Source organism: Nycticebus coucang, chromosome 1 (assembly GCF_027406575.1).
Source record: "Nycticebus coucang isolate mNycCou1 chromosome 1, mNycCou1.pri, whole genome shotgun sequence".
Classification (NCBI taxonomy): Eukaryota; Metazoa; Chordata; class Mammalia; order Primates; family Lorisidae; genus Nycticebus; species Nycticebus coucang.
Genome location: NC_069780.1, coordinates 65,060,982 through 65,086,735, shown reverse-complemented (window position 1 = coordinate 65,086,735; position 25,754 = coordinate 65,060,982). Strand labels below are relative to the sequence as shown.

Genomic DNA, 25,754 nt, shown 5'->3' with positions numbered 1-25,754 from the left:
TGTTTTTGACTGTCTAATCAGACATGTGATTGATGTAGCTAACAGAAAATACATAGGTTTCAGTTTTTGTTCTTCTTTGGCATTATATACTTTGAAGGTGATATCAACCAGCTGGGAGGGATTCATGCCATTTGCACCTTCCACATGCAGCTTTCTCCTTACATCTGGAGCACTCAGCCCTATAAAGGTCAGATTAACCATGTGCATATTAAAAGGGGCTTCTGGATCCACATATGTATTTTTTTCCAATATGCCTGATAGATTATATTCCAAAAATTAAAAGAGTCTGCAATTCCTGGGCCTTATTTGAAATAACTCCTCTGTCTAGGCACTCCTCTCCAGAAACCTGACAGAATATGTTTTCAGTAATAATTTATTCTCACCGCCTGCGTCAGTATTAGGATATCAGTTTGGGTCTGCCATTGGGTTGGGAGCATTGGGATCTGGGATTTGATTAGGATCCTTACTATGGAGACACTGTGCCTCCTCCTGGGCCTTCTCTATCACTAGTTTGCAGCAAGTAATATTTTCAGGAAGATCTGTACATCTACCTAAATGGAACAGTACATCACATTCTTTCATTCCCTGGGGGTCCTCTCTGTGAGTTGTGTATGAGGTTTTTTTTTTTTTTTTTTGCAGTTTTTGGCCGGGGCTGGGTTTGAACCCACCACCTCCGGCATATGGGCTGGCGCCCTACCCCTTTGAGCCACAGGCGTGCCGCCCTGTGTATGAGTTTTTTCAATGTGGAAAAGACCCTACTGGCTTTCCTTGCACATTCAAGCCTCCCATGGGATATTGCCACAATGGAAATTGTCCTGCTCTGGCTATGAGTATCCTCTGGCTGACCTGAGTTCCCTGTCAGGTCTTGGAGGATAAGACTGTTTTCATTTCTGAGTCATAACTTGGGGGACACTAAAGAATTGGTCTTAGCTCTGTGACCAATTCCACTGGTGGTGGAGGGTATGGCGTGGGGACAGTGCGGGATAAGATTTGGTGAAATTCGGATCAAAAGCATTCATGAAGTGTAACCTGGCTAATTCTTCCTCAATTCTGTCATCCAGGGTCTAGCTCCCTTTTCCAACATTGGGCAGGGGTTTCCTTTGTATTGTTAACTTTGTCCCAGGTCTTTTAGCCTCTTTATTATGCAGTTGTATAAAAGACTATCTATAGGGGATCTTGTTCCATCTATCTGACCTTTCACAAAATAATTCTAGTTGTAAAATGGCATAATAGGATGGCGCCTGTGGCTCAGTGAGTAGGGTGCCTGCCCCATATACAGAGGGTGTGGTGGGTTCAAACCCGGCCCTGGCCAAACTGCAATTAAAAAACAACAACAAAAAATAAAATGGTATAATAATTTAAGGTTCTATTCTCACACACCAACATGTATGCTGGCCTGGGAGTATTACAGTAATAACCTATGTCTTCAGGCACAGGTTTGTAGCTGCAAGTTGACCATTCAGTCATTTTTCCCGAGGCATTTTAAGATGAAATGGAAATGGAGCATCCCATGTTGAGACAAAACCCACAACAAAACACAAATAATACAGGGAATTTTCACCACAAACAATCTAAAATCCAAGGCCTGTCAGTCAAATGGAAACCTAAAGGGGACAAATGCCATCCTAAATGGCACCACTCCAAATGGTGCCTCCCAACAAATGCCCTGCTACAGGGCTGAATGGTTCAAAACCCTCCTCAAGTGGGTGGCTTAGTCCTCCCATACCATGGGAACTGTAAGTGAGCTCCAAATCCAAACCAAGTTCCCCAGTTCCACTCAACTTCACGATTTCTACCCCACATGTCACCTCCAAACAAATGTCCTGGTTATAGGGCTCCAAACAGATACACTGCCACAGCGCTGGAACGTTCAAAATCTTCCCCAAATGGGTAGAATCAAGGGTCTGGGTGTGCACACTAGGGAACTTAGAAAAATGGCCAAGGCTGTCTGTACATTTCTTGATCCTTTATCTGTTTCCTTCTCCCTATCAGAGTTAAGGTAGCTAGGAGCAACCTTGATTCTGGGGAGGGAAAGATAAGGGCTTCCTCAGCGTTAAATAGGCTCTGACAGCTGCTGGGGTGGTTCTTCTTGCTTTTGCCCAAAAAACCCTGTGTCTTGGCCCAGATGTAATCCCTGACTCTTCTAGCCACAGTTGTGGGGTGCAGTTCCTTTAGGATGCTGATGGGCCCACCCAGAGGCCCTAAATTCTGTTACCTAAAGTTTAGCACTTGACCCTGAGGCTGTATCACGATAATGAGGACACGTGGTTTGAGGAGAAGGAAAGAGAAGTTTATTAACTTGCTGGCAGGTGATGAGGTTGGCAGACTCCCATCTTAAAGTATCGACCTCTGAGCAGAAGTAAATAACTTTTCAAGGGGAGACTTGAAGCTTCAGGCTATTGCTGTTCAACTGTAGTTGATAGTTCTGATTTATCCCATCTTTGGTTAAGACAGTCTTGAGATGGGGTGTTCCTGGCTCAGGGACAATTCCCTTGAGCCATTTCCTATGGCTCTTGCTCACTGGCCTGAGGCAGAGATGCAGGTTTTAATTCCCAAAAAGAGTGGGGAAGGTTTTAGAGAGTCAAAAAACATTTTTACTCTTTTTCACACTGTTTCCTATTACAAAATGTATAAAACCAGCCACAGAGAGTCCACTTATTCAAGATAGTGGCCCGAGGCTATGGTACTGATATTTGGCTCAGAATAAAACTCTTTAAATAATTTTATAGTTTGACTTCTTTGCTGTTGACATTGACTTCTTTGCTGAGCCCTACTCCCAGACTGGAGTCCTCATTGTGAAAGGTTGTTATTAGGGAGTGAAAAGATGGTAATGTTTGTTCTTTCAGATTTATGAGATAAACCTTATCCTTGGGACTATAAGTAAATATTTATGAGATAAAACTTATCCTTGGACTACCACTGTAAGATCACATAATCCTGTGTTTTCAGTTTGTTGTCTTGTTTCTCTGTAACAATTCATAGCAAATGGCCTTGTCAGAAACAATCCTAATGTACTTACTTTTGGAGGCTACAAGGAATGGAGTGGCTAATGAGAAACTAGTTAATTCTACAACTAATTTTAGGAGAAACAGAATCCCAAAAGATAGAATAGCAGAAAGGAGAAGAAAACAAGTTGAATTCTTGTGTTTATCAAAGGAAGGAAAAGAACATGAGTAGGCTCGGCGCCAGCCACACACATCAGAGTTGGCAGGTTTGAATCCAGCCCGGGCCTGCCAAACAACAATGACAACTACAACCAGACATTGTGGCGGGTACCTGTACCTCAGCTACTTGGAAGGGTGAGGCAAAAGAATCGCTTAAGCCCAGGAACTGGAGGTGGCTGTGAGCTGTGATACCACAGTACTCTATCCAGGACGACAGCTTGAGGCTCTGTCTCAATTAAAATAAAATTTAAAAAAAAAGAAGAAGAAGAAAAAAGAGCATGAGACGGTGCCTATGGCTCAGTGGGTAGGGCGCCAGCCCCATGTACTGAGGGTGGTGGGTTCAAACCTGGCCCCGGCCAAACTGCAACAAAAAATAGCCGTGCATTGTGGCGGGTGCCTATAGATAGTTCCAGCTACTTGGGAGGCTGAGGGAAGAGAATTGCCTAAGCCCAGGAGTTGGATGTTGCTGTGAGCTGTGACGGTACAGCACTTTACCAGGGGCGACAAAGTGAGACCCTGTCTCTTAAAAAAAAAAAAAAAAAAAAGAGCATGAGTAATTGCCCTGGATTTGAGACCATTACTGGGTTTACCCGGGACGGCCTATGTTGTGCATGGCACTATATTCTTTTTATGTAGTCTAGAACAAGAAATTTGATATAGCCCCACTATAAAGAAGCTTGCTTTCTTGTGGGGGAAAATATGTAAGGAAGCAACTCTTTATAACTTAAGGTTTAATAAAATCAGTGTTGTAAAAGTGAGGAAGAAAGAGCTCTTAGTTATCCTGGGGAAAGTTTACATTTCAGCTGAGCTTAGGAGGGTAAATAAAATTTCATTTGGAAGCAAAGATTTTTATAGTAGAGAAGTCATCATTTATACCTTTCTTCCCTTTTCCCAGTGCATTACCAAATCATGTCACCTTTGCCTTCAAAATATATCTTGAGTCTTCCCATCTTCACTGACAGTAGCCCAATTCAATCAGTAGTTATTTTTTGCATGCGCTAATTTGGTGGCCTTTGGTGTTTTTGTTTTCTTTCTTTCCTTCTCCCACCTCCAGCAATCTGTTCTTTACATAGTAGTCAAAGTGATTTAGAATATAGATTTATAAGTGGACTAGTGATACTTCTCTAAAATTTTAGTTGGGTTCTAATAACATTTAAGATAAAATTCAGGAGTTTTGTGTTTTTTTTTAAAGAGAGATGTAGGACCAGGTACAGTTCAGCTGGTAATACTAGCACTTAGGGAGAGCAAGGTGGAAGGATCGCTTGAAGCAAGGACTTTAAGACTAGCCTGTACAAAATAGCAAGACCCCCATCTCTACCACGATAAAAAAATTAGCTGGGTGTGATAGCACCTACGGGAAGTCTTAGCTACTTGAGAGGCTGAGGTGGGAAAATGGCATGAGCCCAGGATTTTCAGGTTACCATGAACTAGGTCATCATGAACTAGGTCATGTCACTACTTTACTCTAGCCTGGACAACATAGCAAGACCTTGTCTCGTAAAAACAAATACACAGGGCGGTGCCAGTGGCTCAGTGAGTAGGGTTCCGGCCCCATATACCGAGGGTGGTGGGTTCAAACCCGGCCTCGGCCAAACTGCAACAAAAAATGGCCGGGCGTGGTGGCGGGTATCTGTGGTGCCAGCTACTCGGGAGGCTAAGACAAGAGAATTACCTAAGCCTGAGAGCTGGAGGTTGCTGTGAGCTGTGACGCTACGCCACTCTACCAAGGGTGACAAAGTGAGACTGTGTCTCTAAAACAAACAAGCAAACAAACAAACAACAAGAAAAGGTAGGGTCGTGCTCTGTCTTTTAAGCTGGCTACTCATAGGCCAGTGCAGTGGCTTTTCATAGGTGCAGCCCCACTACTGATCATCATGGGAGTTTTGACCTGCTCTGTTTCAAACCTGGGCTGGTTCACCCCTCCCTAGGCAACCTGGTGGGTCCCACTATTGGCATAGCATGTAGCACACCACACTACAGCCCAGAACTTCTGGACTGAAGCAATCCTCTTGCCTCAACCTGGACTGCAGGTGTGTGCTGCCAGCTAACAGAAGTTTTTGACTTGGCCTTAATGACGGTGAATAATTCAGCTCTTCACATCCATCTAGAAACAATAACAATAATAGAAACAAACCGAAAAGCCCCTAACAGTTAAGGTTACTTTACTGCATTACCAGGAATAGGTTTTATTTTTTAAAATCAGGGAGACAACGAATTGAAAACCAAGAAATGAAACTAACATCTTACAACCACCTAATCTTCGATAAACCAAACAAGAACATACCTTGGGGGAAAGACTCCCTATTCAATAAATGGTGTTGGGAGAACTGATGTCTACATGTAAAAGACTGAAACTGGACCCACACCTTTCCCCACTCACAAAAATTGATTCAAGATGGATAAAGGACTTAAATTTAAGGCATGAAACAATAAAAATCCTCCAAGAAAGCATAGGAAAAACACTGGAAGATATTGGCCTGGGGAAAGACTTCATGAAGAAGACTGCCATGGCAATCGCAACAACAACAAAAATAAGCAAATGGGACTTCATTAAACTGAAACACTTTTGTACAGCTAAGGAGACAATAACCAAAGCAGAGAGACAACCTACACAATGGGAAAGGATATTTGCATATTTTCAATCAGACAAAAGCTTGATAACTAGGATCTATAGAGAACTCAAATTAATCCACATGAAAAAAGCCAACAATCCCATATATCAATAGGCAAGAGACATGAATAGAACTTTCTCTAAAGATGACAGACGAATGGCTAACAAACACATGAAAAAATGTTCATCATCTCCATATATTAGAGAAATGCAAATCAAAACAACCCTGAGATATCATCTAGTGAGATTGGCCCACATCACAAAATCTCAAAACTGCAGATGCTGGCGTGGATGTGGAGAGAAGGGAACACTTTTACACTGCTGGTGGGACTGCAAACTAGTACAACCTTTTTGGAAGGAAGTATGGAGAAACCTCAAAGCACTCAAGCTAGACCTCCCATTTGATCCTGCAGTCCCATTACTGGGCATCTACCCAGAAGGAAAGAAATCCTTTTATCATCAGGACACTTGTACTAGACTGTTTATTGCAGCTCAATTTACAATCGCCAAAATGTGGAAACAGCCTAAATGCCCACCAACCCAGGAATGGATTAACAAGCTGTGGTATATGTATACCATGGAATACTATTCAGCCATTAAAAAAAATGGAGACTTTACATCCTTCGTATTAACCTGGATGGACGTGGAAGACATTATTCTTAGTAAAGCATCACAAGAATGGAGAAGCATGAATCCTATGTACTCAATTTTGATATGAAGACAATTAATGACAATTAAGGTTATGGGGGGGGAAGCAGAAAGAGGGATGGAGGGAGGGGGGTGGGGCCTTGGTGTGTGTCACACTTTATGGGGGCAAGACATGATTGCAAGAGGGACTTTACCTAACAATTGCAATCAGTGTAACCTGGCTTATTGTACCCTCAATGAATCCCCAACCAAAAAAAAAAAAAAAATCGGAGACAGATTTGAAGAAATAGTTTTTAGGTTTTATGTATTAAGATATTTTATACTCTCAACGATCCTAGGTTGAATAACTTTTCCAAGACTAGATAACTATTTAAGTGGTAGAAGCTGGGATTTAAACTCAGAGCTCAAGCTCAGGCATTATACTCTTATGAATTATATTGTACCTTTACCCACCAGCACACACAAACTATTGTAACTACTTTTCTCTTTTTACTCTTCCATTGATCTAAACTCTTTACCTCCACAGGATGTTCACAGATGCCATTTTCTTCCTGGGAGCAGAGTACTTTTCATTTTTCAGTTTCTTATTCCTGATGATCCTTTAGATCTTAGGTTGAATGTCACTTTCTCACGCTCTTCAACCACTGCAATTAGGACTGTCTGTTATTTTTATTATAGCCTTCCTTTTTTATTTTGGTGTAGCACCTACAACTTCTGACACATAGACTCCCACCATAAGGTAGTAAATACATTCAAAGAAATTCAAACCACATAAAATGTGACATTATTGTGAGTTTTCTGAAATGATCGAGGACATTTGGGTGGAGGAGGATGAGGAGAAGAAGGTCTGTGTGTGAATGGGTTCTTGGATTCAGACTAAGGTGGCCAAAGCGGTGTACGGTCTGACTATGGCTTGGTGCCACCTAGTGGTAGTTGTGTACTCTTCTGACTGCTGTTTGAGGATAGGAGATGGGAGCCAATTACTAGATGACTTGTCTGATTTCATGTGTTTATGAAGAGTTTCTGTATTTATATTTGTGCTTATTTCCTTAGTGAAACCATCCTGTGCTCCATAAAGTCAGAGACAATATCCTTGTTTACTGTAATTTCCCAAGGCCAGTAACTCAGTAGGTTTTCAGTAAAGTATTTGTTGAATGAATGAGAATGCATCATGAACCAGAACAGATTGCCTAGAATTTTGTACTTTACTTACCGACTGGCCAGCAGTGTAGTTTAACTAGAGTTTGGACTTTGTAGGCAGGTGTGATTGAGAGATAAGGGCAGAAAGGTACAATGGGACCATAAATAAAATAGTGAGGAACTGTGTGAAACATGATCTGGAGAAGATAAGAAGTGAAAAGAACGACTTTTATTTTAAGCATCCAGAGCATAGAAATAGAAGGCATGGCTTCCAAAATTTTTAACTTGGAGAGTAAGTTAGGGAATAAACTAAACTTTGATGAATTTAACAAAAAGCAACAAAGCAGGAGAAAAAATGTAAGTAGAAATCATCAATCAAGATGGTAGAGATAAGTTAAAAGCATATCAAAAATTAAAATCGTCTGTTATGATCTTAACATAAGAGTCTATATGTTATTTAAAATAGATGCACAAAAATTAAATATAATGAGTGGAAAAGGATCACACATAACAGATGAAATATAACTAAGTTTAAACATGGAAAAATATATTTACCAAAAAATACTCACTAAAGCTACTGTAAAATAATAGAATTTAGGGTGAAAAAATCTTTAATTTGGATAAAGAGAGACCCTTCATACTACTAAAAGTAATAATCCAGAAAAAAAATCATTCTAAATGCAGTTTCTTTTATTATTATTATTATTTATTTATTTATTTTGTAGAGACAGAGTCTCACTTTACTGCCCTTGGTAGAGTGCCGTGGCGTCACACGACTCACAGCAACCTCCAGCTCTTGGGCTTACATGATTCTCTTGCCTCAGCCTCCCGAGCAGCTGGGACTACAGGCGCCCGCCACAACGCCCGGCTATATTTTTGTTGCAGTTTGGCCGGGGCTGGGCTTGAACCCGCCACCCTTGGCATATGGGGCCAGCGCCCTACTCACTGAGCCACAGGCGCTGCCCTCTAAATGCAGTTTCATTTAGCAACATAATCTTGAAATACCATTTAAACCAGGGGTAAATGGTATTTAACCTCTTTTTTTTTTTTCCTCTGCCCCACATTGGAAGAATAAGAGTTATCTTGGGGTACACATCAAATATACAAACTCTAATGAAAGCTGATTAGCTAAAAAAAAAAAAATCCTCACAAAATCAGCATGTGGACTGTAGGGCATAAGTTGGACACCTCTGAAAGGAGAAAAACCATTCAGAATTGCCAACAATAGACATGTCTACAAAATAGTGGGACTTGAGCACATCTTTGTCAAAATGGAAAAAATAAGCAGACACAAAATTTAAAATGGTATCAAAGAATTGAACCACAGGATTGACAAACTTTATGAACTAGAGATACTAGAAATCTACACCTAACTGAATAAAATAGAATCTAATACTTTTTTTTTCCAGTTATATATAGGTCAATTTTAATTATGTACTATATGGCCAGGGGCAAGAACCTGTGGCCTCAAGGCCATATGTGGCTCTCCAGATCCCCAAGTGTGGCTCCTTGATCGAATCCACACTTCACAGAATAAATCTTTTTTATTTATTTTTTTGAATAAATCTTTTTAATAAACAGATTTGTTCTCTAAAATTTGGATTCAGGGCGGCGCCTGCCGCTCAATGTGTAGGGAGCCGGCCCCATATACCAAGAGTGGCGAGTTCAAACGGGCCCTGGCCAAACTGCAACAAAAAAATAGCCGGGCGTTCTGGTGGGCACCTGTAGTCCCAGCTACTCCGGAGGCTGAGACAAGAGAGCTGCCTAAGCCCAGGAGTTGGAGGTTGCTGTGAACTGTGTGATGCCACGGCATTCTACCAAGGGTGAGAAAGTGACACTCTCTCTAAAAAAAAAAAATGTGGATTCAGTCAAAAGGCCTCACTCAGGGATCCAGAAGGATGTGGATCTAAGACTGCAGGTTCCCACTCTAGGTGAATCTAAATAATGTCCAGAAAATCAATATCATACAAAATACATTATTTCACTATGATGCAATAAAATTAGAAAACAATGAAAAGACAATCAAAATACTTCATAATATTAGAAGCTAAAATTTTTTTTTTTTTTTGTAGAGACAGAGTCTCACTTTATGGCCCCCGGTAGAGTGCCGTGGCATCACACAGCTCACAGCAACCTCCCAACTCCTGGGCTTAAGCGATTCTCTTGCCTCAGCCTCCCGAGTAGCTGGGACTACAGGCGCCCACCACAACGCCCGGCTATTTTTTGGTTGCAGTTTGGCCGGGGCCGGGTTTGAACCCGCCACCCTTGGTATATGGGGCCGGCACCCTACCCATTGAGCCACAGGCGCTGCCCAGAAGCTAAAATTTTAATTAGTAGATCAAAGAAGAAATGAAAATTATAAAATATTTATAGCTAAATAACAATGGAGGCATTGCATATTAAAACTTGGGATATGGCTTAAGCAGAACTCACTGCGAAATAAAATAGTTCCAAATGTATAACTGGAAAATAAGAAATATTGATATAATTAGCATATTTTCAAATCTAGATGTTAAAAATAGACCAATAAAATAAATCCAAATAAAGTAGATGAAAGATAAAAAGTAAAGATAAAAGTCAAGGCCAGACACAGGTTGCTCGTACTTTGTGAAGCTGAGGCAGGAGGATCACTTGAGGCTGGGAATTTAAGACCAGCCTGAGCAAGAATGAGACCTGTCTCTACAAAGAGAGGAATGTTAGCTCAAGTTGGTGGTGTGTTCTTATACTCTCAACTGTTGAGAGACTTAGGCAGGAGGATCACTTGAGCCTAGGAGTTTGAGCAGTGAGCTAAGATGAGAACATTATACTCCAGCCTGGGTGACAGAGCAAGACCCAGTCCTTCCACCCCCCAAAAAGATAAAAGTAAAAGTCAATATTAATGAAATAGGAAATAAAACAATAAATTAATACAACTGGAAAATTAATAAAATGGATGAACTGTTACAAAGACAGATTAAAGAAAAAGGAACAGTATGAATAACCAAAATATGACCAATAGAGTTTAAAAACCATAAAAAAATACTATGACCAAACTATAGTCAAGGAATTTGAAAACCTGTGAGATGGATAATTTTGTAGATTATAGCTGACTCAGGAAGAAATAGAAAGCCTAAGAAAGTTAATAATTGTTCAACGTCTTTAATCTTATATATGCATCTCTTTTTTTGTTTGTTTGTTTTTTGTTTTGTTTTAGAGACAGAGTCTTATTTTGTTGCCCTTGGTAGAGTGCTGTGGTGTCTTGGTAGAGCTCACAGCAACTTCCAGCTCTTGGGCTTAGGTGATTCTCTAGCTTCAGCCTCCAGAGTAGCTGGGATTATAGGTGCCTGCCACAATGCCAGGCTATTTTTTTGTTGCAGTTTGGCTGGGGCCAGGTTTGAACCTGCCACGCTTGGTATATGGGGCCGGTGCCCTACTCACTGAGCCACAGGTGCTGCCCTCATCTCTTTCATACATTTAAATAAAGTTCAAAAGAGTCAGATGTCTTACAAAAATTTCAAGAGATACATGACCTTTGTCATATACAAACTCCATAGAAAAATAGTAAAAGAAGGAAAGATTTTGAACTCATTTTATGAAACTAGTATAACGTTGACCTTTAAAACTAATCCAATATAAAAGTAGAAAATTTCTTGGCTCAGTGCCCATAGCTCAGTGAGTAGGGCACCGGCCACATACACCCAGGCTGGTGCGTTCCAGCCTGGCCTCGACCTGCCAAACAACAATGATAACTACAACCAAAAAATAGCCGGGTGTTGTGGCTGGCACCTGTAATCCCAGGTACTTGGGAGGCTGAGGCAAGAGAATCGCTTTAGCCCAGGAGTCAGGTTGCTGTGAAGTGTGACGCCATGGTACTCTATAGGGGCGACAAGGTGAGACTCTGTCTCAAAAAAAAAAAAAAAAAAAAAAGAATAGCAAATGAAATCCGGCATTGATTTAAAAATACATAATGATTAAATGTATACTTAGGAAGGCAAAGATGGCTACATATTAGAAAATCTGTTGATGTAATATCACAAATGAATAGTTTAAATGTAATAGGTGTAATCAGTCTCAGTAGATCTAAACCACATTTGTTAAAATGCAACCTCTACTGAGAATAAAAGACTCTTAATCTGATTAGAACTTGATAAGGGATATATATTAAAAATCTATTGTGGGCAGTGCCTGTGGTGTCAAAGGAGTAGGGTGCCAGTCCCATATGCCGGAGGGGGTGGGTTCAAACCTGGCCTGGCCAAAAACTGCAAAAAAAAGCTATTGTAAATATCATACTTGGAGAAATTGGATACCAGCTATCAACTTCACTGACTAGCATTATTCACTGACTAGCACTGGTATCACTGGAGGTCCTACCCAACGCAACAAGATGAGGGAAAAAAGCCATAAAAATCATAAGAGAAATAAAAATTTGTTATTTCTTGGTTTAATTAACACATAAAATCTAAGAAACACTACAGATAAAATTGCTGGGGGCTCATCAGATTTGTTGTATACAAGAGCAATAATTAAGAAGAAAATGAGGGCAGCACCTTTGGCTCAACGGAGTAGGGCGCCGGCCCCATATGCCAAAGGTGGCAGGTTCAAACCCAAACCTGGCCAAAAATTGAAAAAAAGAAAAGAAAAGAAAATGAAGTAAGTTTCCATTTATATTAGTAAAAAAAAAGATGATTTTCATTAGGAAGCTAGTAATGTCTAACAATAACACACAATACCTTTATGAAAATAATTATTTTATTTAGGAAAATAAATGAAGTGATAATGCAACTTACTCAAGAAGAAATAGAAAACTCAAGTAGACCAAAATCATTGATTCCTTTAATTTTACTCCACAAACACACACAGAAAACTGAATGTGGTAAAGCTGTTCATTTTCCTCTTACTAATCTATAAATTCAGTATACTTCCAATCAAAATCCTAAGAAGACTTGTTTTTGGTAGAGTTTGATAAACTTTCTTGGCTAAAGATCCAAAAATAGTCTAGATAATTCTGTAAAAGCATAAAATATGTTGGGCTTGCCTTAGTGTTCATAAAGAATGATTCTAACGCTACACAAAATTTTATTTTATTTATTTTTTGAGACAAGAGTCTCAAGCTGTCACTCTGGGTTACTTGGCATCACAGCTCACAGCAACCTCCAACTCTTGGGCTCAAGCTATCCATTTGCCTCGCTTTCTCTGTTTTTAGTAGAAACTGGGTCTCGCTCTTGCTCAGGCTGATCTCGAACTCATGAGCTGAAGCAATTTACACGCCTTGGCCTCCCAGAGTGCTAAGATTACAGGTGTGAGCCACCGTGCACACAAAATTTTAAAATGTTTTATTAGCCCATGGTTTAGTAGGACAGGATAGAGAGCCCAGGAACAGAATAATCTCTAGCATACAATGGACATGGATTTATAAATCAGGGGGAGGATGTACTATTAAATTATATACTCAGTAAATCATATATATTAGGATATATTAAAAAATGTAAAATTAGGCCAGGTTTTGTGGTGTACAGCTGTAATCCCAGCACTTTGGGAGGCTGAGGTGAGAGGATCTCTTGAGACCATGAGTTTGAGACTAGCATGGGCACCCTATCTCTTTAAAAAAAATAAAATAAAATTAGACCCCTATTTCATACATTCCTGTTTTATTGGTTTTCTCAGTTGACTCACTATTTTTTATCTTTTTCATACAATAAGCCCATCTCCTTTTCTCTCACATAGCATCAGATTTAATTGATTTTTTGTTCTTAAGAGACAGGGTCCTTGTTCTTTCACGTAGGCTGGAGTGCAGTGATACGATGAAGCCCGCTACAGTCTCCAGCTTCTGGACTCAAGAGATCCTCTTGCCTTAGCCATTTGCATAGTTAGAACTGTAGATGTGCACTACCACACCTTGTTCACTTTTATTTTTTTATTTGTATTTGTTAAATATTTTATTATTATTATTATTTTGCGGTTTTTGGCCGGGGCCGGGTTTGAACCCACTACCTCCCGTATATGGAGCCGGTGCCCTATTCCTTTGAGCCACCGGCGCTGCCCTATTTTTATTTTTTATTTTGTTTTATTTATTTATTTATTTTTGCAGTTTTGGCCAGGGCCGAGTTTGAACCCGCCACCCCTGGTATATGGGGCAGTGCCCTACTCCTTGAGCCACCCAAACCTGGCGGCACCCAGGTGCCGCCCAAACCTTGCTCATTTAAGAAAAAAAAAGCTTTTTTTTTGAGACAGAGTCTCACTTTGTCATAAAAAATATGGTAGAGTGCCAATACCCTTGGTAGAGTGCTGTGGCATCATAGCTCACAACCTCCAACTCTTGGGCTCAAGTGATTCTCTTGCCTCAGCCTCCCAAGTAGTTGGGACTACAGGTACCCGCCACAATGCCTGGCTGTTTTTAGAGATGGGGTCTCACTCTGGCTCAAGCTGGTCTCTCAGGCAGTCCACCTGCCTTGGCCTCCCAGAGTTATAGGATTACAAGCATGAGCCCCCGAGCCCGGCTCATTTTAAAAAAAAAAATTTTTTTTTCCAGTTTTTGGTGGGGCTGGGTTTGAACATGCCACCTACATCATATGGGGCCAGCACCCTACTCTGTTGAGCCACAGGCGCCGCCCCATTTTAAAAATTTTTGTAGAGATGAGCTCTTACTGTTTTGCTCAGGCTGGGTATGAACTCCTAGCATCAATATATCCTCATGTTTTATCCTCCCATAGTGCTTGGGGTTGTAGGCAGGAGCCACAGTACCCAGCAATTAATTTGATTAACATGTTTTTTTAGTGTGTTAAAGCTGTGTATCCTTTCATATATACAGTACAATATAGTTGACCATCTCCCTACATTGACCACCTACTTAAGTTAATCTGATTTTCATAGACTGGATTTTCTTTTTTTTTTTTTGGCTACTTTTTATTTATATATTAAACACATCATTTTTGACATTTTTAGCTTTAAGAAAAAAACTTTATCTCAGTTCTATCTTAGGAAAGAAGTTAAAACAATGAAATTTAACATACCCCAAGAAATAGGCTTTTTTGGTCTCACAAAAATCACTGACACCTACATGAGGGAGCATTTCCTTCTGCAAGACTTCTTTTGCATATTTAATTCTTTTCTCTTTAGTAACACCAGGCTTTGCCCCTCTTGAACCAATGAAATTTAGCGCAACATTCTGTTCTTGGATGACAAAAGCTTCATCGAGAGAAGGTTTAACCTATCAGATAATTTAAATAAAAATTATTTTCCAATTCATGTTTTCACCTTGAGTCACAGGTCACCTAATTTATAGCATGACAAGTATCCTTATGAACATAATTAAATATGTGAGTACTTGTATTAAGTCAAAGACACTAGAGATCTCTAACAAAACCCACCCATCAATACAGGCAATTCTACTTTCTAAGAAAAGACAAATAATTCCAGTACTGCAGTACATTTCTCTTTGCTGTTTACATATGACCAATGACAAAAAGAAGTTCCTTCTAGGTATCTAAAATCAATTTAGAGAAACTTCATGGGCAAATCATAATTTACTGAGCTATAAATGAATAAATGTGCCAGATTTTGTTTTTAGTTTTGGCATTAAAATTTTTTTTTTTTTTTTTTTTGTGGTTTTTGGCCAGGGCTGGGCTTGAGGCATTAAAATTTTTTAACCTATAAATAAAACAACTCAATATTTTCTAAAGCAGACTATTTAATTTATTTATTTGTTTTTTCTTTTTTTTTTTTTTTTTTTTGTAGAGATAGAGTCTCACTTTATGGCCCTCGGTAGAGTGCCGTGGCCTCACACGGCTCACAGCAACCTCCAACTCCTGGGCTTAAGTGATTCTCTTGCCTCAGCCTCCTGAGTAGCTGGGACTACAGGCGCCCGCCACAACGCCCAGCTATTTTTTGGTTGCAGTTTGGCCGGGGCCGGGCTTGAACCCACCACCCTCGGTATATGGGGCGCCCTACCAACCGAGCCACAGGCGCCGCCCTATTTATTTGTTTTTTCTATTAAGGCAGAGGCTCACTCCGCTGCCCAGGCTGGAGTGCAGTGGCCCAATCTGGAGCTCTCTGTACCTCAGACAGGGAGGCAATTTGAGAAGCACATGGTTAGAGACCTGTATCCTAGACCTGCCACTCCCTGTAAGCAGCCATGTAATCAGTTTCCCCATCTACAAAAGGGTTATGTAAAATAATGTCTAAGTTCCACTCCAGCTCTAACATTCAACCAATACACTTCCAGTTACATTCATTGATGAACATGAGAAATGAAGGTGACTCTGGTCTCTGTAAGTACTCTTTAATTCTACCACATATACTGAAATGCTATTCATACCTTTGACTTCTATGACTTTTTTTTTTTTTGAGACAGTCTCAAGCTGTCACCCTGGATAGAGTACTGTGGCATCACAGCTCACAGCAACTTCAAACTCTTGGACTGAAGTGATTCTCCTGCCTCAGCCTCCCAAGTAGCTGGGACTACAGGCACTCACCACAACGTCCGACTTTTTTTGTTGCACTTGTCACTGTTGTTTTAGCTTGTCCAGGCTGGCTTTGAACCCCCCACCCTGGGGGCATGTGCCTGGGATCCTGCTGACTGAGCTACAGGTACCGCCTGACTTCCTACGACTTTTTCTTCACCAGTCACCAAGTTTAAACATGCAAATCCCTATCATGGAGCCAAGATCTGAAAAGGCCACATACAACAGGCAAAGTGAGGAGGCCATAGAAAGCACAGCAGATTAAAGTGATCTTTTTAAAGAAAACTGCCATTGCTGTTATAAAACTATTTTGTTATGGTTAATATAGATAATAATTGTGGAGTGCAGATTATGAGGTAGCAAGACCCCCACAGCCTGGAGGTACGTTCAGGAACGGCTCCCAACTGCTTCTCCTCCCTTCCTAAAACAACCATAGACTGGATTTTCATAATCTGATTTTCATACCATGTGTACCTGTCAGTACCGTAAGCCTAGTTCCTTAGGTTGACCCCCTTTGTATGTTAACCAGTATGTTACAGTCCCTTGGGTGGTTCTACTATATTTAAAATTTATATAAGTGGGGTTTTTTTTGTTTTTTTTTTGAGACAGAATCTCTTTGTCGCTCTCAGTAGAGTGCTGTGCTGTCACAGCTTACAGCAACCTCCAGCTCTTGGGAGGCTGAGTATCTGGGACTACAGGCATCCGCCAGAGAATTCCCAGTTGTTTTTTGTTGCAGTTTGGCTGGGGCCAGGTTCGAACCTGTCACCATCAGTATATGGGGCCAGTATCCTACTCATTGAGCCACAGGCATCACCCATATAAGTGGAATTTTGTATGTTGCTTTGTTTTCTACTTTTCTAGTTTTTTTTATCCAGGTGAAACATTTACTACATTTTCCCTTCTACTTTTTTCAGTAATAGATACCCATCACTCCCTACTTGTATCAGCTAATACTGCCTAACAAAGCACTCTAAAATTTATTGACTTGAAAGAAGAACCAGTTATTGTTTCTCCCAGATTTGTGGGCTAGTTAAGTGGTTCAGTTGAGATGACTGAGTTTTATTCCTATATATATGGTCATCTTTAATCAGCCAGGAACTAATTGGTTTAGGAGGGCCTCAGCTGGGACAACTTAATCTCTCCTGTCTTCTTTCCAGTCATCTTATTTCTTTTCTATTTCTTATGGTGTTAGTCAAGAACACCAGTATTATCTTAAAGAGTAGTAATATTATCAGGCTTCCACGTTTTGCTCCTCATCTTAAAGGGTGTATATCCACAATTTCAATTTTTGTTGTTGGTTTTATTTATTTTTTTCCTTTTTTTATTTTTTGAGACAGTGTTTTATTATGTCACCCTCAGTAGAGCGCTATGGCGTCACAGCTCACAGCAACCTCAAACCCTTGGGCTTAAGCGATTCTCTTGCCTTAGCCTCCCAAGTAGCTAGGACTATAGGCGCCCGCCACAATGCCCGGCAATGCCCGGCTATTTTTGTTGTTATGGATGTTGTTGCAATTGTCATTGTTGTTTAGCTGGCCTGGGCTGGGTTCGAACCCACCAGTCCCAGTGTATGTGGCCAGTGCCCTAACTACAGGCGCTGAGCCCAGATGTCAACTTTATTAGCAGACAATTTTTCATAATGTTAATTTATTTTTTTGAGTCTATCTATTGTGAATGTTCTCTATTTAAAAAAATTATTGTTCCCGGGCGGTACCTGTGGCTCAGTGGCTAGGGCGCCAGCCCCATATACCAAGGGTGACAGGTTCGAAACTGTCCCCCGCCAGCTAAAACAGCAGTGGCAACTGCAACAAAAATAGCCGGGTGTTGTGGCGGGCGCCTGTAGTCCCAGGCAATCAGGAGGCGGAGGCAAGAGAATCGCCCTAGCCCAAGAGGTTACTCCAGCAACCTGGAGGTTGCTATGAGCTGTGATGCCATGGTACTCTACTGAGGGCGACAAAGTCTCTCTCTCAAAAAAAAAAAAAAAAAAATTGTTCCCTATTTAAGTTTTCCTGCTTACTAAATTATTTCCTTCTTATTTCTTTGGATTTGCTCTGTTGTTTTGTCCATCATCAGGAACTGAATTCTTAGACTGTGGGTATTTTTTGTTTTTTTATTTTTATTTTTTGAGACAAGAGTCTGTTGCCCTGGCTACAGTGCTGTGGCGTCATCATGGCTCACAACAACCTCCAACTCTTGGGTTAAAGTGATCCTCTTTTTTTTTTTGAGACGGAGCCTCAAGCTGTCGCCCCGGGTAGAATGCTGTGGCATCACAGCTCACAGCATCCTCCAACTCCTGGGCTCAAGCGAGTCTCCTGCCTCAGCCTCCCAAGTAGCTGGGACTACAGGCGCCCACTACAACACCCGGCTATTTTTTGGTTGCAGCCGTCAATTGTTGTTTGGCAGGCCCCGGGCTGGATCTCACAAATTTTAAGTCTGATTATAGCTTGTATTGACAAGTGTGTGGGGAAAATGGGAACTCTAATATACCACTGTACTTCCACAGCCATGTACTTATTCTATGACCTAGAAATTATATACTCTAGCATACTTGTTAAAGAAAGCACACAGATAATATTTTTTTTGCAGCCTCATCTTGTAACAGTGAGAAATAGAAACAACTCTGCATACCAGTAGATAATCTGATGAATAAAACAGGGTAAATGCATGCACTGGAATACTTTGTAGCATTAAAAAACAGCAGTATTTACTTATACCAAAATGGATAGAATATAAATCTAGAATGAGAAAAGTACATTTTAGAATGGTCTTTAAAGTGTAATGTGTATCACTCGGGGATATGAACACATAGGTAAATATGCACAGAAGTAAAAGTGTAAAAAACGGATTGGAAGAATCACACACTAAACTCATGATAGTGATTTCTCTGGAGAGATGGAATGGTGAATGGGGACTTGGGGGTAATACTCAAAGACATTACCTTCATTTGTTATGTGTTATTTCATAGGGGAATAAGCTGCCTTACAGTATAAATGAGAAAATGTTAAAAGTTGTAGGTTGTGGGTTGGAAGGAATGTGGCTTTCTGTTTCATTATCTTTAGTAATTTACTGTGTTTTAAATTCCCCCCCAAATTGTATTAAGAGATGAAGTCCTAAACTAGGAACATAGATGACTTGGATTTCTACCCTGGGAACATGGTGATGTTATTGCTAGACCTATAGCTTGTTTAAAAAAAAAAAATCAAAATTGGATATGCTGGTTTTCAAATCAGTATGGAAATACTATCCTAGGTGAGGGTAGATAGTACCATTCTGGTGAGAGTTGAGAATGAAGAGAAGGTGGCTGAGGACTACACTTTGGGTGAGTAGTCATTGAAAGGTTTACCATTATGAAAATCAAATGAGGGGAAGGATTTTAGTAAGGGATTAGTCAACAGTGTCATTTGTTTGGAAAAGCAGAGTCAGATGAAGACTGTGGTGGCTCACGCCTGTAATCCTAGCATTCTTGGAGTCCAAGGCTAATGGGTTTGAGACCAGCCTGAGCCAGAGCGAGACCCCATCTCTAAAAATAGCCAAGCATTGTGGCAGGCACCTATAGTCCCAGCTATTTAAGTGGGAGGCTGAGGCAAGAGAATCACTTGAGCCCAAGAGTTTGAGGTTGCTGTGAGCTATGATGTAAGAGCACTCCACTGGGGGCGACAAAGTGAGACTCTATCTCCAGAAAAAAAAAAAAAGACCAAGAAGTCACTGGATTTGGCAAATTAAAAGCTCAATGTTGATCTCCGAAGACATTTTCAGTGGATAGGGTGCAGAAGATGTTGTTCGGAAGAAATTAGTTAGTCTAACTAGTTCTTTTGGAAGTAAGTAACATGTCTAATATATTTTAGTTAAAAATTCCATTGTAAATGTTTCATAAACATGCTAAGCAAGAATCAGGTATTAACCTTTTTAAAGTTTTTCCAGAATTGCAAAAACACTTTCTAGTGTATTTACGATATTACACATTCTCTAATGATAATAAAAGAACACAGACTCTTGAAATCAGTTGTCATAGATGTTACTTGAAATATAGAGATCATTAACTCACTTTGCAGAGAGTCATGCACATGTGGGTGCTTAATAAATACTGTTTAAAACAGTTATCTAACATCCATTAGGAAAAAGTAGCTGCAATAATTAATTGACAGTCTTCCAAGAGTGGTTTCTAAGAATTGGAAGGAGTGGCTTGTCTATTATAAGTCACAAAGCGAAGAATCAGGAGTCTTGCCCAGGGAAAACTTAAGTAAAATGCAAAAATATGAACCTCAGTCAAATCATACCTAAGCTAAGCTAAGTATGTATAAAAAAGTAGTACTTACTAGGCACTTACTCATCATAGGATTTTCATGGTCTATGCCCTAAAATGAGTGCTATTATTAGCACCCATCATCATCATCATCATTATTATTATAACTCCTATTAGTTAGCCATTTAATAGGAGAAGATAAAATAACTTTGAGGAATCATGGACCTCTTTCAGAATTCAAAAATAGCCATGGCCTTCTCCTTAGTAAAATGCACATTTCACTAACACAATTTTGCCTTTGTGGACCTCTATTAAAAATTCACATACCTGGGGCGGCACCTGTCGCTCAAGGAGTAGGGCGCTGGTTCCATATGATGGAGGTGACAGGTTCAAACCCAGGCCCAGCCAAAAAACACAAAAAAAAAAAAAAAAAAAAAAATTCACATACCTAACTCAGTGCCTGTAGCTTAATGGCTAGGGTGCCAGCCACATACACCGGAGCTGGTGGGTTCCAATCCAGCCTGGGCCTACCAAACAACAATGACAACTATAACCAAAAAATATCCTGGTGTTATGGCCGGTGCCTGTAGTCCCAGCTACTTGGGAGGCTGAGGCAAGAGAATTGCTTAAGCTCAAGAGTTTGAGGTTGCTGTGAGCTGTGACACTACAGCACTCTACCCAGGGTGACAGCTTGAGACTCTGTCTCAAAAAAAAAAAAAAAGTGCATGCTGGAGCACTTTTGGAGTGCATGGGTTAAGTGGCATGCACCTATAACCAGTTAGCTACCAACTGCTAATTCAGCAGTTCTCAAATGCATGCTGTAGCTGGGTTTAGTGGCATGCACCTATAACCAACCAGCTTGGGAGGGAGGATTTCTTTCTTTCTTATTTTTTTTTTAGAGAGAGAGTCTCACTTTATTGCCCTTGGTAGAGTGCCGTGGTGTTACACAGCTTACAGCAACCTCCAACTCCTGGGCTTACGCGATTCTCTCGCCTCAGCCTCCCGAATAGCTGAGACTACAGGCGCCCACCACATGCCTGGCTATTTTTTTTTAAATTAATTAATTAATTTATTTCTGTAGAGACAGGGTCTCACTTTACCGCCTTTGGTAGAGTGCCATGATGTCACAGGACTCACAGCAACCTCTGGCTCTTGGGCTTCCGCGATTCTCCTGCCTCAGCCTCCCGAGCAGCTGGGACTACAGGCGCCAGCCACAACGCCCGGCTATTTTTTGGTTGCAGTTCAGCCGGGGCTGGGTTTGAACCCGCCACCCTCGCTATATGGCTGGAGCTGGGTTTGAACCCGCTACCCTTGGTATATGGGATCGGTGCCTTACTGCCTGAGCCACAGGCGCCGCCAGATGGGAGGATTTCTTAAGCCCAGGAGTTTGAGACCAGCCTGGGCAACAGAATAAGACCTGTGTTTTAAAAAAAAGAAAAGAAAAGAATAAGCTGGGTGTGGTAACACATATCTATGGTCTCAGGTGCTCAGAAGTCTGAGGTGGTGGGAGGATTACTTGAGCCTGGAAGTTTGAGGCTGAAGTGAGCAATGATTGATGGTACCACTGCACTGAAGCCTAGGTAACAGAGTGGTACCATTCTCTTAAAAAAAATTATGGCTTATGATGGCTTTTGTGAATATCAGTCATTTAACTTTATGGATAGTAGTCTAAAATGTAGCATATATCCCTTATTATTTAATGTCATGTATAAAGAGTTTTACCTCTAAGATTTTCACTTTGGTGGGAAGTTCTGTGTAAATTGAGAAGGTTTTTTTTTTGTTTGTTTGTTTCTTAATTTAGTGCTACCAGTAATAGACAACTACTGCAGAAACTTGCTCAAAATGAGTGCTGGATAATTATCTGTTGAATAAATGGATGAATTTGTTACAATAGGTTCAAACATCTTCATTTTAATAATATTTTATAAAACCTGATTATTAAAAGAAATCAGTAGGTTTGGCGCTCGTAGCACGGTGGTTACAGTGTTCACCGATGCTGGTGGGTTTCAACCCGGCCTGGGCCAGCTAAACGATAGCTGCAACAAAAAAATAGCCGGGCGTTGTGGCAGGATTCTAAAGTTGAAAGCTGGAAGTCATTTAAAACTTCCCCTTTTCTTTCTCTATCTAAGCTTTGAAATGTGACAACTCAGGTTTTTAAACTGCCCTTTTCTTCTGTATTAATTATCTTTAATTGATAAATTATCTTTAATTAACTAGCTGGGAGTTCTGGTGGGCGCCTATAGTCCCAGCTACTCGGGAGGCTGAGGTAAGAGAATCGCCTAAGCCTAGGAGTTGGAGGTTGCTGTGAGCTGTGACGCCACAGCACCCTAACAAGGGCAATAAAGTGAGACTGTCTCTAAAAAGAAAAAAAGTCTCTAACAAATTACTCCAACTTTAGCAGCTTAAAACAACAAATACTACCTTGTGCAGTTTTTGAGGTTAAGGATTGGGGAGTGGTCAGCTGCATGGATCTGGCTCAGGATCTTTGATGAGGCCACTGTTGTCTGAGCACTTAACTAGATAGTCACATGGCTGTTGGTAGGATGCCATTGTCCCTAGTCTTATTGTTGTAGTTCCACAGTACACTGAAGATATGGCAGTTGGCTTTCTCCAAGAGCTACTGACCCATTCACTTCAGCTTTACTCGTTTGTTTGAAATGAGTAATTAAGTCTAGCCAACCTTCAGAGAGGAGCTAGGCTTCACCTCTTGAAAGGAGGAATATGAAACAATTTGTGGACAAGAAAATCCCTGGGTACAAAATGCATTGTAAAAAAGATAAACAAGCATTGTTACTTTGGTTTTGGGAAGTGTTTGAGAGTAAGGGCTCTGGTGTCAGAGTACTTAGGTTCAAATCCTGGTCTTGCCCTTCATTAACTCTTGACTTGGAGTCAGGAACCTTACGGTCCTTATGTATAAAGTGAGAATTATAATACTGATTTCATAGGAAATCAGTGTAAAGTTGAATAAATGAAGGTAAAGCATTTAGTATAGTCATTTTTATTTCATAAGCATTCAGTGTTAGCTATTATTTCCCCTTTTTTTCCTCTCTTAGGATACAGAAATAACTTTGATATGGGGTATATGTCTTTTTGTAAAGTAGAATATGAATTTAATTTAAAGTATCTATTTATTCTACTGAGTAAGAATAGACTGCCTGGGCGGTGCCTGTGGCTCAAGGGGTAGGGCGCCGGTGCCATATGCCAGAGGTGGCAGGTTCAAACCCAGCCCCGGCCAAAAAAAAAAGAATAGACTGCCTATAGGGTGGCACCTGTGGCTCAAAGGAGTAGGGCACCAGTCCCATATGCCAGAGGTGGTGGGTTCAAACCCAGCCCCGGCCAAAAACTGGCGCTTTAAGCCTGCTTGAGCCACAGGCGTCCAGCCAGGAATTGTGTTTTTATAAGAGCTTTACATACACAATGTGGGAACATTTTCCAGTCTTTCTGCATTAATTTGTGTGTGTGTGTAGGTATATATAAAACAACTTGAATATTCTGGAGGAATAGATTGAGCTGTTTTCTTGGAACTTAAAATATAAGGCTATCATGGACACATAGGATTACAGTGGGTAATATGTACACACATACACACATATATAAACTATTGACTTCTTAAGCTGTATTTCAAAAGCAAATAGGAAGGGAAATGTTATATATCTCAGGCTTCAGACTGATTGAGCCTTGTTTACCTGTCAGCTGCACAAAAATAAAACTTTGGCTTACATTACTCTTTTCTATTCCTATTCTAAACAGCACATGAAAAACTATTGATTGGTAATAGTGGAAATTCAGATTTCGTGTCAATATAGTGATTCAGCAGTTATGTATCTTAGTCTTCCTTATCTTCTGCCACATGGAAACTACTGTTTTAAGGTGCTGCCCATCAATGGATGATCCTCCTTTTAAACTGATTAGCAATAAAAAAGCTACCATCTAGTTCATTTTGTCCCATACATGGAAGGTTTACCTAATTCAAAAAGAGATCCTTATTTGGTTTAAGGGGAATTGTACTTTGGAAATGGAATAGGTTTTTTGGGGAGGGTAGTGATCATTGTGGTAGGTTTAGAGGAAAGGACCAAGAGAAGAATATCAGGAGAAATGAGAAAAAGTAGTCATGGGTTCTGTAAATCCATTCTCATGCTGCACCAACATTGGGTACACTTTTGTAAAATGATACTGCATTAATATTACCCCTGAAAAGTTTTTTTCTCCGTATTACCTTCACAACTCAGTTAATTCAGATCAGAAAAATTGTTATCTTTTTATTTAAAATTTGTAATTGTCAGGTCTCAGTGTGTTTATTCAGCAGATACTTAACTGAACACTTACTCTGTAGGAAGCACTGTTTTATGTTAAGTTTTGTGTGCAGACAACTTTAGGGTAACATTTTGCTTCAGTTTTTATATTGAAAAATTCTAAAACCAGGGGATTGATGAAGTCTCATTCTTCATAATATGGGTTTGATTTCTTGTGTTTTTTAAAAAATTAGCAATTGTTTTCCTTTTCATTGCATTTTAATATTTACTATTTGTAAACGTTAGTTTTTAGAATAAAAGATTTTTTTTAAGTAGATGACAGTGTAAGTGAATACATTCATTTGTTTTCACATGAACCAAATGAAAGGGTACATACATGAATTTAATTATGAGCAAATTGGAGGAGTCTAATTTCTCAGACTGGCATGTTTGTGTTGTTTACTAAATACTTGTTTAGTGTGTTCTGGCACTTCTGTAAAGAGAAAAGGACGAAGTCGGTCTCAGAAAAGTAGTTGGAAGCAGCTCCTTACTTTTCAAGTAATGCTTTAGAATATTTTCTAGGTATGACTTTTTTGTTGGTGTTCCTGTTTTAAGTGCACATCTTTGAGGTGAACTGGTTACATGTTGCATAAGCTTTGAAAAAGCCAAAACAAGTTAAATAGCCACCTTTATTTACAGCTGCGGGACTAGGTATCAGATTGCTTCCAGGAAGAAAATATGATTAATGGCTCTTTTCCAGAGGGGGGACAATTGCAGACTTTTCTTAAGCAGAGTGTGAAATGTGCCTCTTCCCGCCGAGCGGCTGTGTGCTCACCGCGGCCCCCGGAGCGGCTTCCCAGCCTCAGGTGTCTTCCTGGCCGCGGGTAGCGGCGCTCCCCGGAGCGGGCGTCCGGGACTTCCTGTCTGGGCGCGGGGCGGAAGGATCGCGTTGCCAGCTGGGGCCGCCGCCGTCGCCGCCGCCCCTGCCCCTGCCGTTAGGTGGTGGGGTTTCTCAGCCCGGCGGCGGGAGGCGGGCCGGCCTCAGCTTCCTGTCCGAGGACGCGCAAGGATCCGGGCGTCGGAGTGTGTGCGAGTGCGAGTGCGTGAGTGTGTGTGGGTCGCACGGCGTGTGTCTCCGGCCGCGGGTTCCGCCTCCTCCCCTGCCGCCGCTGCTCACGGTGTAAGTCAATGTGAAGCAGCAGCTCCAGCCCCGGGATAAACATGGCGACGTCTCTGCATGAGGGACCCACGAACCAGCTGGATCTGCTCATCCGGGCCGGT

General features: G+C 40.8%; 1 protein-coding gene across 10 annotated transcripts in view; it reads left to right on the top strand.

The window, feature by feature from the left end:
- The window catches only part of ELF2 (E74 like ETS transcription factor 2), a 143,615-nt gene that overhangs the window by 87,851 nt on the left and 30,010 nt on the right, over positions 1-25,754 (top strand). For 2 of the 10 annotated variants that reach the window (XM_053581664.1, XM_053581629.1), the window contains exon 1: positions 25,074-25,752. The exons of 7 other annotated variants lie outside the window; for them this stretch is intronic. In XM_053581664.1, coding sequence (XP_053437639.1) covers positions 25,695-25,752 — 58 coding nt within the window. In that variant the 5' untranslated portion in view covers positions 25,074-25,694. Of the gene's footprint in view, positions 1-25,073; positions 25,753-25,754 lie in introns of those variants that run through there. One more of the 10 variants, XM_053581638.1, reaches the window with a different exon arrangement.